General features: G+C 47.9%; 4 protein-coding genes across 4 annotated transcripts; 2 read left to right on the top strand and 2 right to left on the bottom strand.

Moving 5' to 3' along the window:
* Positions 1–6: 6 nt before the first annotated feature.
* Positions 7–2,125, bottom strand: CC77DRAFT_1053425 (HET-domain-containing protein). The gene has a single exon (XM_018527749.1). The coding sequence runs from the start codon at positions 1,934–1,936 to the stop codon at positions 173–175; it is 1,764 nt and encodes a 587-aa protein (XP_018381636.1). The 5' UTR covers positions 1,937–2,125; the 3' UTR covers positions 7–172.
* Positions 2,126–2,329: 204 nt separating this feature from the next.
* CC77DRAFT_1024113 (hypothetical protein) lies at positions 2,330–4,134 on the bottom strand. Its single transcript, XM_018525807.1, has 3 exons — positions 4,076–4,134; positions 2,858–4,022; positions 2,330–2,803 (listed from the first exon to the last, which is right to left on the bottom strand). Exons 2-3 carry the CDS (start codon positions 3,979–3,981, stop codon positions 2,440–2,442), a joined length of 1,488 nt encoding a protein of 495 aa, XP_018381635.1. The 5' UTR covers positions 3,982–4,022; positions 4,076–4,134; the 3' UTR covers positions 2,330–2,439.
* A 4,019-nt stretch (positions 4,135–8,153) lies between these two features.
* CC77DRAFT_944943 (kinase-like protein) lies at positions 8,154–9,282 on the top strand (the record flags this gene model as incomplete). Its single annotated transcript, XM_018534996.1, has 4 exons — positions 8,154–8,260; positions 8,315–8,586; positions 8,644–8,861; positions 8,911–9,282. 4 exons carry the CDS (start codon positions 8,154–8,156, stop codon positions 9,280–9,282), a joined length of 969 nt encoding a protein of 322 aa, XP_018381634.1.
* A 790-nt stretch (positions 9,283–10,072) lies between these two features.
* On the top strand, positions 10,073–11,819 carry CC77DRAFT_944731 (hypothetical protein; the record flags this gene model as incomplete). The annotated part of the gene is made up of 3 exons (XM_018534980.1): positions 10,073–10,503; positions 10,574–10,895; positions 10,959–11,819. The coding sequence occupies 3 exons, from the start codon at positions 10,073–10,075 to the stop codon at positions 11,817–11,819; spliced, it is 1,614 nt and encodes a 537-aa protein (XP_018381633.1).
* Between the last annotated feature and the right edge of the window lie 1,304 nt (positions 11,820–13,123).

The raw sequence follows: 13,123 nt of genomic DNA, 5'->3' as shown, positions 1-13,123 counted from the left end.
TTTAGGATTGAAATGAAGCGCTCGTGTCTGAACTCAGAAAGAAATAAAGTGTGTTACGATACATTCATCGTTCTTGAATCGCGAATAACTTTGTGGATTGCGTGGTTAGATTCGCAACATCTTCTTCAACACCAAACTTATCTACTCAGATGAGCGACATTTAGACCCTGTATCACAGGAGTACTATATCTCTGATTGAGAATGATTCGTCTTCACACGCCTGACCATCCATCATGCCGTGCACATAACACTCGCCAATAAACTCATGATGGCCATCCTTACGGGTTCTCAACACATAGCAAACCTTTCCTCCTAGAAGAAGACAGATTTCGTCATCTATTTGAGCGGCTGCCGGTCCCAGTCCAATAAAGCCTCGACTAGTTTCGAACAGCCTTCTCCCGAACGTTGCCATCTTTGTATCGACAAGCATCCAGCTCTGCCTCCGACGTTCTTCAGCAGTCAAATATTCTCTGTCCTGCCCAACTAAGTCCCAATCTATGGCAAATCCCCGCGATAAGTCAGAATCGCTTAGAGGGTTTCTTCGTCCGATATCAGCTACGATAGTGTGATTGAACGCTTCCATCAACGTCTCTCCGGTGAAGTACAGTTTGCCTGCGTTTTCTGGTATCCATGATCGCTCCATGTCGAGCCCTCTATCGACTAGACTCCACTCGCATATACTCGATACTCGGGTTATGCGGTCAAGTACTGATCCTTGAAGACATAAATGCGAGCCGTCAACGTAGCAGTGTCCATTACTCGTCCCGCTAGCATTGTAGGCACTCTTACTTTCTCTGTACTCATCTGAGTTTAGAACCTTCTCAAAAGGAAACAGGGATGTTCGGAACGTCCAATCCGGTGTCCAGGACGGTAATGTCATGTCGTGTTGGTGCGCAAAGGCTGTGCCTGGTGCTGATCTCCATACCTCACCGAGGACATCCAGAGAATGATCGGTCGACTTCGAGATGTAGAAACGGACGATGTCACTGTAGACCGCCGAGGAAGGTTTTGTATAATCCGGAACTATATCGTCCCCGTACACGTCCATGGCCATTCCTAGGACTGAGTATAGCTTGTCGCGAGGATCTTCACATTCGTATGCTCGGATAAGGTTCAGGACGCGTAACAGCGAGATGTTTGCACCATCTTCCCTGTCTTTCCGGAAATCGTCAAGCCGGATAGCCGAGCCTTCGTCGAAATGAACACTCATACCGGAGCTTTGGTAATGCGTGGTGTGATGGGTGATCTGAAGGGCTGCTCGTATATAGGTCCAGTCAATCCTACGGCTCCCGCAAAATAGGATCGTACGCGCAGGGTTGGCAATGGTCCCCTCTTGAACTATCCATGCTCTTCTCCACCAAGGCCGAAGACATATCATTCGTAATGCTTCCAGCGCCCTCTGTTCTTGCGAGCCGCAAGGACCAAAGAAGAAAGGGTCGTCAGAAGAGATACTCGTAACTGCTAACTCCTCGGATGCATCGAATTGTTCTTTTAGTTCATCAAATCTCACCTTCCATTTCTTCATTGTATCGAACGCTAGATCGCTATCATGTGCAGCTGGGCCAAGCCAAATCGCAACCATTTCCGCTGAACGGTATATTGTATTCATGAGTCGGACTTGGCTGCTGCGCTCATGAACGTCTGCCTGGTTGATACATATCGAGTCTGCCCAGAACATCATGTTTCTTTCTCTTGCGAAGATGAAAATGGCATCAATAGCCTCGGCTAAGTTTGCAGTAATATGAATCTCGGCGCCATTCGCAAGGATAACTCTTGATAGATTCTTGCATCCCCATGTGTACGACAGCGCCACATATGGCGGGGCTTTCTCTACCTCGACTGTGACTATCTTGCAGATTGGAATGGGACCGGGTAGGAACTTGACCAGTCTAATGGCTCGGTTGGATTGGAGAGGCTCATATGAGAATCTTCTCATTTTCTCGATTCAGGGCGTTGTTGACGGGTTCTAGCTTTCACTCATATCAGGCTGGATGATTGGTAGCGTTTGGCTGTCTTCGTCCGTATGTCCTTCGAGAATAGCAGTGGTAGCTAACGAGATTGCTGGGGCTATCAGTGGCCAAATTACACCATGTTGCGTAGGAGAATGTATTGTAGAAGAGAAACGGTGCGAGAGGTGGGAGATTGGGACGGATTACGGTTGGATCATGTTGGTGGGAGGCGCAGCCAGGTTGTGGCGGAGCAAGGCTGATTGATAAAACTCATTCCGCCTTTGCAACACCAAAACTTCAACGCCTCGTAACTCCATCACCATGAATCCAGTTAAGGACATAATTGCAGGTACAGAATCGCTAGAACCAGAAAACCTTGTATACGCGCAAATTGCGAGATATTTAGCCTACAATGCTAGCTAGGCGACACAAAGGCGCATCAACCTCAAGTTGTCCCTAGCGCGATTTCGTGACCCAGTCAAAGATACTATCAGGCTTCCGTGTATATATTATTGTCAACCGCCCATACAATCAAAGCCCAGCTACCACCGCGGAAGTGTTGAGTCTCGAAACCAATAGCAAGCGTATCTTCTCCCAAAGACCCATATGTCCTTCGCCACCACCCATTGGTATCATCTTGCCAACCACTCTCAACCTGTGCTCCAACAATTCGGCGTCCAGGGAGGCACATGGACACCTCATTCTTTAGACACACAGGCATACCATCACGTTTACTCTCAGGGTCCCAGTCCTCTCGATACTCTATAACTTCATTACAGAGACTTTCGTGCACATCATCAGGGCAGATTCCGATCTTCCATTGTGGGGTGCTGTGGGCTTTCACCCATTTGTTTCTGCAAGTCAATCAGTCTCACGTCAGCCATTTGATAAGAGAGACGTTTGCTTACAACTTCCACTTCTCGGTTTGGCCTTCTGTTTCAGTCATCATCTTTGCCAGCTTTCGACGTCGATCCCACACTCCCCTTAGGTCTTCTCGGACGTTCTTTAGAGTCGCCACGCATTGTTGAAGGGCCTTGTCATCATCTTCGGCGTATACGTGTATATCAGCCAACTTCAAAATCGTCGATTGGACGGATATCTCTAGGGCTCGAGCGCCGACCAGACGATTGGATCGAGCGGCAACCTGGAGAAGCTGGGCAAGCTCAGCTGCATTCCGAAAGTCTTCTGTGATAGACAGCGACCCTTCCGGATGCTTGATTCTGATGTCAATATTGGCATAGTGCGTTATATGCGCCAGGACTGGTATAGGCGTGTAGTGCTCAAGGAAGTCGACCCAAGCTTTCTGAATATCGATTGTGTGGAGCCGATGTTGCAGGTTCCGCGAACTGCATCCAACGACGACGACTTCATGCGTTTCCCTGATACTACCGGACATATTGGAGGAACCCATCTCGAAGGAAGATGCAGCTTCGACGGACACCGCTTTTCCGTTGAAGTCTACCGAAAGCGTACTGGCAAACCGGTCGAGTTCCTGCTTTGTATCGGCCGAGTAGGTACTTACGGCAAAGAATGTGGATTGACGAGTTCTTCCAGTGATGTAGTACTGGCCGTACCTTGTCTTGAAGGTTCGTGCGTTGTCCTCCCCGTACCAATTCAGCCGCCCAAAACAGGACTCTGCTTCGTCAGAGAGCTCAAGCAAACGCTCATAATGCTCAGCAGGCAGCGTAATAGTGCAACGCTTGATCACTATCATGGACGTCTTGCTACATTGAGCGGTCTTGAGTGCCTCAAGGGAGGCTTTAAGATTGAAGACAGTAAAGACCGATGCAAGTGCCCGTGTGTCAGAGGTCATGTATTGGAGTAAAGTTTCCTCATCGCGCAATATCTTGCTGCTGATCTCCAGAGTGTGCAGGTCCGTACTTGGAAGTTCAGAGGAGGGATGACATGGCCAAAAAGGCGAGCGCAGCAGTTGCTGTTTGTGGAGATCGTAGCCGGAGCCAATTTTCATATAGTTGTCGTCCCACGGTATGCTCCCGTGTTCGCGAATATTAGACGAGAACATAGAGTCCATAGTGGGCCTCAGTCGATAAAGAACTAAGCGAATGTGAAGAGATGTTATAGCTGTTAGCTCTAGTCATGTCTAAGGGGAAGGACAGTCTACTCGCATCCATATCGACGATCAATGACGTCGGCCTCACCTTGCGTCACGAGCATGAACAGCGAACCGCGAACTCTGAGATGCGAGTGCCTAAATTTGGGCTTAGCTTCGCTCAGAAAGCCATCGTGTCTGTCGCCGCATATCGAGGCGTTCACCGGCCCATATCTCGCTCAGCACTCAACGCAATGGTGTTGTAGTTCGTGGTCCGGAGCTACACATTCTAATTTGTGCGGGGTAGAGAACGAATGAGCGCGCGATGTGAGTGCACCGGTCGTGAAGACGCGTGCTCTGCAAGCCACCCCAAACAAGCCGTCTGCAAGCCTTCGTGAACATATTTTATTGCAAGCTTCCTTGTATGCATTGAGTTTATTGTATTGCGGCTGACCAGCCCTCCAGCCCTGCGATGTCTGACCAGGCGAGTCCGCCCCACATGTGGGATGGCACGGCCGGGCGCGTCCCGCTTCCTTCTTTCGCCGCAGATGTATACAACATACCCAGAGAAAGTGCAGTTTGCAAGCTTGCAAACCATGCTATTCATACGTCAAGAGCAGCCTCCTAAAGACGGGTAACTTGAGAGGACGTCGCTTCCCAAATTCCGGTGGTACACATCGCTCGTAACACGCAGCCACAATGCGGTTGCATACGTCCCTGATAGCCAATCTTGGTACAGAGATACAGCATGAGTGTAGTCCGTCGAGTCTTCTAGGTGAGCAGGGGGAGAAGAACTCCTATCATTCATCTTGGTCATGGCAGCCTATGGGGAAGAAGAGGACGTCTCTTATGCCAGCACTCGGCGTGTTGTTTGATGCAGGCAGACGACACAGTAGCATTGAAGACATGTTTTGAAGAAGAAAAAGGCAGGAAAACTCTACACTTCTCATCAATTTAAATGAACTGGTTCTCGAATAAGAGAACTCGGCGCTTACGCGTACGTGGAAGTTGTTAGCTTCCTTCATCAACCCGATTCGAGTCGAGTTTCCGGTTACTAGCACTAAGAGCCACGCCTGGTGCTGATGAAATGTGCAAAAATAAAAATACATACAAGAGCGGGGATTCGCTAGTGGTCACCCACCTGACTACTAATCCGCCGGTACACTGCTTGTATATGGCTGAGCGGACGGGAAGCCTAATTTTCAGTGTCCTATGGTCGTATGTACTGGTTTTCACATCCGCTACTCTATAAACAAGGACGAAACGTTGTGAAAAATGTAAAGATTTTGGTCTTCAATAGTAACAGGCGCCGCAGAGATGCCTCTCTATGCCTGAATAAAGAGGATGACGCTGACGCTGACGTCGACAAGATCAAGAACCATAGTCCTAAGTTGCATTCAGCGCTGCTGAACCTCTGGAATCACGCAATCCAGCCAGCCTTGCAAGCATTAAGACTCCTAAGGCACGACCCCAGGCCCAAACCATTACCTCGCGTAAGGTGGGTTGTCAGTGGCATTGCATCATTGCTGCCGCTCCACGCTGCAGGACCACACACTCCCGGGTCAACTGACTGATAACACTATCAGTCATGTTGTCTCTTCGTGTTCTCCAAGTCTTATGGCGCTAGACTCGCTTTGTCGAAAACCTCAATTTGCGATACATGATGAGAAAGCAAATGTTGTTGTGGTGTCCATGCCAACAAGCCCTCGACATACGCCTTTGGCTTTCGCTTAAGAAGTGGAGGCAATTGTGACACATGCCATGTTTTGGGCATCCACTGTCTGCCTCGAGCAGCCAACAAAGAAGCGAGTGTTGTATGCATTAACATCCTGCACAGTTGCTCACTTTGCGTGTCACGGTATAGCAGATGAGAACAATCTATTGCAAAACGGGTTGATTATCGAACAAGAAGCAGACGAAAATTTGAGTGTTGCCGACCTTGAGAGTGTAACGTGTGAGCATTCTAGAATTGCTTAGCATACTACGAAATGTTAGATCCGTAGCTATCTCTGTAACGGTCTTTTCATGTTGTAATAAAGCATCAAAGTTGTCATTTTTTCTGGTTCACGGAACTCTGCACCTGCTTAGTCTCTGTGGCTGCTGCTACACGATAACGCTTTCTTCCTCCCGCGTTAATCACCTCGCCTCCTGCTTCATAATTTGTCTCGTACGCTCTTCCGTTGTTATGAGATTAGGATAGAAAAGGAAGGCAGCCCCCCCTTTATTTGCAAGTAGCTCGCGCTCCCGCCAAATCTTTCTAACGCTCTTCTACTACACACTCTTCTACTGCACGACTTGCTCACATCGGTGCCTGAAGCCATCTGATCTTTACTGCAGATTGCCTTCTTAATCATCGCTATCCTCATTATTCTCGTCCACTTCTGTCACTGCGCGCCCAACTTCCACCACACTTTCTCATCGGCCATGGACTCAACGACCACTGTGGACCTCAGCTAGTGCCGAATACTTCCAGGTATGACTCGCTCTTCCGTAGCGAAAGATGAAATCTAACCCAGAAATGTAGGCATCATGTCATCACCGGTCCTTGTCTCGATCCATACTCCTTCCTTCCTCGAAACATCCCATACACAAGGGTAGACAGCGTTCTCAAATACTCAACCTACGGCCTGTCTCCAGAACGGTGACAATGACTGTGGTTCGACTATCAGGATTGCGGTATGCCTGGTGTAAGGGATGTTCTGAGGCAAGGTAGGGACCCCCTGCTCAACCTCAGTGAAGAAAATTGTCATCCTTCCGACAGGAGTCCCTCGACAAGAGGGATACCATTTATGAAGATATATGTGCATATAGAGAGGCACTGAAGGGGGTCGGGTCTTTTCTAGTCTTTCCACCGCGCTCTGCTCAGTCTTTATGGCTGACAAAGAAAAACTGCAGGGCGATTCAATCTTTGGATTGTTGGGACAATGGTTTGGTGGTCATCACTGCTAGTACCATGGTTGAAGTGAGTGGTTACTGGGCTATGCAGTCCCAGAGTTGCGGTACCATTGAGGGGTTGAGGGGGGCCGCGTGAGAGCCTTGGTACGCTCGTCCATGAGATGACTGACGAGCTATATTTAGGTGTTGCGGCCATGGTTAGAAGTTGGGTCAGGTCCTCGCTGGTTGCTTGAATGGGTAATCTCCAAATTTGTCAGGTGCAGTGGGTGCATGGACCTTGCTAGCTTGCATACACTTGTCATAGCGAATTGATCCCGTGTTTGTATTCTCAATGCTGGATTAGATGACCGGAAGAGCCGACTTTACTGTGGTTCGAGATATGACTCCCCTTTAGACCGTGGTACGTCGTTGTTGAGGTGAATCCTATTAATGAGCCGCACTTTGGCTATGAGAAGAGCGGAGGTGCATGGTCTAGAGCCATGCGCTCATGTCGTTATTCATTCACACTACAACCCACGAACCACAACGCGACATGTGTATCCCGCAGCCCTGCATCATCAAGGGCCTAGTCCCGGCCCTGTGCCGTGCTAACAGAGCAACTCAACAACAGCAAAGCCATAACAAACGATGGGAGCAATTTTCTGAGCCATATTGAGACCTTCTTTGAAAAGCAGGGAGGCAAGTACACCCTTCATCTAAGGCTTATTAAATATTTATACTGTATAAAGCTTACTAGAATCAAGGGAGACTTGATTTTCTCTAATATCACTTGCTAGTCCTTAGGCTCTTGTGCGAGCTGTTATAAGTTATTATTGTTTATTATATTCTTCTGTCTATTGCAACTTGTTGTGTAAGCGTGGATGTGTATAGTTTAGGTATGTGTAGGTTTGGACGTGTGTACATCACGGAAGAGGGACTAAAAAGTGGCAAGACACACGGAACAGCGACGATGTGGAGGAGGCTATGTGTTAGAGGCCTGTTATTGGCGATGTCGCACTAGATGAATTATGGCTTAGCGTGGGAAGGACAGGAAACTGTCCACGGTAAACAAGAGTAATACTTCCACAAACAGTACCGTGGCAGATGGCGACTCGGACGAGTGATCTAACTCCCAGTGTCCTATGGTCGTATGCGTTGGTTTTGTACATCTGTTGTTTTCTATACGTGTTGTTGGATTCCGCCAAGCCACTAGGTACTTTTCAACGATCATCCCCTCAGTCACCAGCGTTAAGAAAAGCAAGTTCCGGTTGAGCATCAGAATGGCGGCACCGAGATCGCTCAACCTCTTTGGCTCAACCGGACGTTATTATTCCTTCAAGAGGTTGATCCAGGAAAGACCGCACCTGGGTCGTGTTTGGTTAGCGTCGTTCGGCCAACCTCCCATATTGTATGCCTCCAGACACAACTAACAATCCTGCAGATCTGCAAGTGATGAATTTGTATTGAAAGACATACCTCCGAACATATTCTCAGCATTTAACGAGAATATCCGACCAAAACTTGCTCAAACACTCCGCATACGACTACCAGTGGACACCATCCCAGATCAGTGCATATTCGTGTATGAATACCTGGATGATGACTTTTCAAGTCTGGTTCGGCGTCAGATCCCAATGCGAGCTCGGAAGGAGATTCTTAAAGCTACTTTGCGGGGCATCGCAGATATGTACGACCGCGACATTGTTCATCCAGGTGAGTCCAATGATTCGGCTCTTCATACAGTCAATAAAAACGACTAATCTTCTTTAGATGTCAAACCTGACAACATTCTGGTTAATCACCGTAATGTTGACCAAGACGTTGTGGTCGAACAGGTACAGATCTCTGATCTTGAGAATGCAGCCCATCTCCCGAAGCCTAGGTGTATTAAGGGTATGCTAGCTGGGAATGATGACTGGCGCTGCCCTGAAGGTCACTTCAAGGGAGAGCTCAACAAACCTTCTGATTTATACTCATTCGGACTGGTCGTAAGTGCTTTGATCTGAGGAAAATTTTCTTCATTACTAATATACCAAGTGCATCTACGCTGTTCTCGGGTGCGTTATACTAGGACGTGATGATGATTTCAGACTACACGTATCGAAAGGCGCACTACCTGCATTCATTCGCCTGCAGCGCCAGATCTCATATTTTGTAGACAAGGACGGGTTGAATGGGCTCATGAAGCATGTTGGTGATGAGGAAGCGAACTGTGAGATTCTTGCAATGCTTTGGGAAGAGCGAGCAGCAGATTATATCCCATATGTGCCGTTCTCAGAGTGGGCAGGTATCGACTTGGTATTCAAAGACTTGATCCAAGGATTGAACAATCTGGACCCCTCACGGAGACTCACAGCTTGCCAGGCATTAGACCAGCCCTGGTTTGAAGGCGTCGAGTCCGCTTACTAGTAGTACAACGATAGCGATGGAGATGATGGCACACAATAACTTGCTTGCAGCAGATACGCTGAGATGTTCGGTGCATAAATTTAAAATAGCATTGAGCTCCCCGGTTATAGTACCGTGGTTTCTTAGACTTCCGCGGTAGGAAGACGACGAAGGCATGGCTACACGCTGCCCACGTTCTTGCCGATTTGTCTCTCCAGAGAACAACGAGGCATCATGCCTTTGGGTTGCCATAATCCACAACAGCAGTAATATCGTCCGCGTTACTGTCCATGCTTCTCGTTACTGTAGGTTTTAGCTCCGACATCTGTAAAATATCGTCCACACTTAGATTCAGTCCAAAGAAGCGAACATTCAGCCGAATCGTGTATTCGAGAGCGCCTTCATGAGTCTGAACGTGGCGTGTAAGGCTGAGCAATGCAGCGATAAGTTGCAGCATCGTGGCCTTGCAAGGCTGCGACAAGGCTGAATGAACCGAAGCTTTCTACGATAGAAGCCTGGAGTTACTTGTTATACTCTCGAGCTTCAATAGAGTAACGCAGTAGTAGAGTAGTATACTAGCAGTAGTAGTAGGAGTAGTGGTGGTGGCGGTGATTTTGTAGTAGCGAGGCAGTGTAGTAGTGGGGCAGTGTAGTAGCGGGGCAGTGCAGTAAGGCTGTGCTTCCCAAACCAAAAGCTCTCCTTTATCGACTGGAAATTTGATCTTGTCTTTTGATAAATTCCTGCTACCTCTGAATTCTTTCTCTGCTTGCATGCGGTTCAAGTGTGTTACGTGGTGTCCACAAATTGCACCATGTCCGGGGCGTTCGAGACAGCGGCTGGTGCGTTTGCCGTTGTTGGAGTCGTCGACGTCGTGTTACGAACTGGTCGCGAAATCTTTGCCTTCCTTTCTGAGGTGAAAGACGCACCAAGTAACATTGAAAAGCTATTGAACAGCATCAACGACACAGTACAATTATCTCAGGCTGCTAAGGCATGTCTCAAAAGTCTTGACACTGGTCACTCTTCACTACCTAAGGCTGAAACTGTACTGTCTCTGGAATCCGCTATCAAAGCTCTCAATCGTGAGCTGCAAAGTCTCAAGGGTACGACCGCAAAGTTCAGGGGAAGCAAGACATGGAGTCGAGTCAAATACGTTCTCAACGATGCCAAAGTAGACAAAGCGATCAGAAACCTGGAATCGAACAAGCTACTTCTTTCTGGTGCTTTGACACTGGCATGCAAGTATGTCTGGAACACGCGTTGCGAATCCACTACTACAGGGCATGGACTGTGCTGACTCTGATTGCCACAGTGAACTGTCTGCACGTGGACAAGTGGAGACTGTTCAAAGTATAACCAGCCTCTCAACGACTTTATGCACCAAAGTGGACACTCAGACTCAGGAGATCAAGCAAAAGCTCGATGCACATCATCAAAGCATTCTCGCAATGCATACCAACCAGGAGCGAAAGATCGTGTCCACGCTCAAAGCTCAACATAGCTCGCAGAGCAAGCAAAACGCGGACGCTAATCGGAAACTCTTGTCTAGGCTATCTTCCGCAAGCCTCGAAGTCATCGCTCGCCAAAAGGAGTTGAGACGTCTAGCTAAGCAAAATTCCCGCCATAATTTGACTGTTGACAAGAGAGTAGCACTCTCCACTCAGACTGCTACACGCCAACACGAAGATACCAAGGAGTCAATTTCTATACTTACGTCCGAGATCATGCAACTAAGAAAATCACTCGGAATTCGTGCTGCGCAGCCTATCCAGTATCATCGTAACATTCTCTTCTTTGGAGAGCATCGCGATATGATTATGGCGTATCTATTGCCCCTCCAGAGTGACTTGGACGTTGCACTTGAAAGTCTAATCGTTGACCACGGTCAAGAAATTTCAGTGGACCATGTGCACTGGCTTCAGATGGAGTTTCGGCGACTTATTGCTTCAGCAGCGCAAGAAAGCGCGACTCGCTTTCCAGAATCAACAGCGACATCAATTGATGAATGGTGTTATCCATTAGAATCAAATAGCAGTAGCTCGAAGATGAGTGTCGAACAGCAACTCCAAAGACCTTACTCAGGCCATCAGGAGGAAAGCCTCCACGCCAATCGGACGGCTGTCATGCCGCGCTCACACGTAACTTCATCGAATCAGATGTGGTCAACGAACACACCTTCTGGAGATGTCTATATCTCTTTACCACCTGCACAATCGGCTGGGGGCCATGATCAGACCGGGACGGAAGTTGGTCTGTCCTGTATGATCACTCAAAATCGCTCGACATTTGCTGTAAACGCACGATTCCGCCGCGTTTCAGATGGGACATCTCAGCCAAAGGTGCAAACACAACTCAGCGTGTTCAACAGGGTTGAAGGTGTGTACGATGTATATTGGCAACTTTTTAGGCGTGGAACCATTGCCGAGATTGACTTTGCTTATCGTAATGGGACGATCTCACCTTTCCATGTGGACGAACAAGGCTCCAACTACTATTTCAACGTATGTAACTCCGTCATTCTCCCCGTAGCGAGCAGCGAATTCGGGGCATTATGCTAACAATTTGGATGCTAGACTGCTATAAGGGAGGTCCGGGTCGATGCACTTGTCTATCTCTATACTCATGGCATTCGTACGAGCCAAATCATCCATGCTCTTGACCCCAACAAGTCGAAAATTTTCTTGAACAATTTTCTGCTCTTTTCAGAACACCAAGTCACACACAATCCAAAAATGCGAGAACTGATAGAACACATCAGTGAAGAAGTAGGATTTTCTGCTACCACGTTTGCCAATGTTGCCCTCACACTATCTATTCAGGCATATGCTCGAAGAGACTGGGGTAAAGCATGGCCACTGTTCGTCACCTGCATTGAGACGCTACAAAAGGAAAGACCTGATCTGCTAAATGGATTGTCGGCTGAATGGCTCAATGGCGATAATACGATGCACAACCGGATTTGGGAGTACGTTCCACCGCAACAACTACTCTCGCTGTTGTTTACTGCTGGAGCGGATAACGAGAAAACATATACCGGAGGGCGAAATGCTATAACGTATTTCATGTTTCTTCGACTTGGTCGAACGGTTCAAACAAACCCGAATGCCCATTTCCGGACGGATGCAGACTTCCTTAGTGCCTTGATCGCGTGCAACGTATCACGCACTGGGGCTTTTGTAGAGGCTCAGCTTAGCAGTTGTTGTGATGAATGGTGTGAGGCACTTAGACCTCATGGAAATGATATCGCAGATGCCGTCGATGAAGGACATGCTAGTTTGCTTCTCGAGGCATACGAGGACAGATGGAAGGTTAATATTGGTGGAATTATCAAGAGAAAAAGTAAGAGAACAGGGTACTACTATACTGATGATGAGGACGATGATGAGAACGATGATTGGGATGACGATGATTGGGATGACGATGATTGGGATGACGATGATGGGGATGACGACGATGGGGATGACGATGATACGGATACTGTTGAGAACAGCGATAATAACTAATTAGTCTAATAATCTGTATCGTTTAACACTCTTCTCTTAAGATAATTCAATAGCTTTGAAGAACAGCAGTCACAAAGAGTATGATCGGGATGATTCTGGAGAAATACTAATGGTATGCGTGGTAAATAAGGACAAGTAATACTGAAAGACAAGACAGCTTTGACACTCGCAGTCACCGTCTGTTAATTGCTTCCAAGGGAACCTACACACACATGTAGTCATCAAATAGGACACTGCTCTACGACAATAAGACCGCTACATACGGTAACACATTCCACGATTGCTTACCCCACATGCATCCGGATGCGATAACGATAATGCAGGTGCCCAATTTCCTAATGCTTATGCCACGCCCAACG

This window comes from Alternaria alternata, assembly GCF_001642055.1.
Source record: "Alternaria alternata strain SRC1lrK2f unplaced genomic scaffold CC77scaffold_22, whole genome shotgun sequence".
Taxonomy (NCBI): Eukaryota; Fungi; Ascomycota; class Dothideomycetes; order Pleosporales; family Pleosporaceae; genus Alternaria; species Alternaria alternata.
The sequence above is the reverse complement of the archived record's forward strand: the minus strand, read 5'-3'. Positions and strand labels throughout refer to the sequence as shown.

What these genes read in the sequence shown, in the direction of transcription:
- CC77DRAFT_1024113 (XM_018525807.1), bottom strand. Translation starts at nt 3,981, where the DNA reads ATGGACTCTATGTTCTCGTCTAATATTCGCGAACACGGGAGCATACCG. An exon ending in CAAACCGAGAAGTGGAAGTT is followed by an intron (nt 2,804 to 2,857) that starts GTAAGCAAACGT and finishes ATTGACTTGCAG; the next exon opens with AAACAAATGGGTGAAAGCCC.
- CC77DRAFT_1053425 (XM_018527749.1), bottom strand. Translation starts at nt 1,936, where the DNA reads ATGAGAAGATTCTCATATGAGCCTCTCCAATCCAACCGAGCCATTAGA.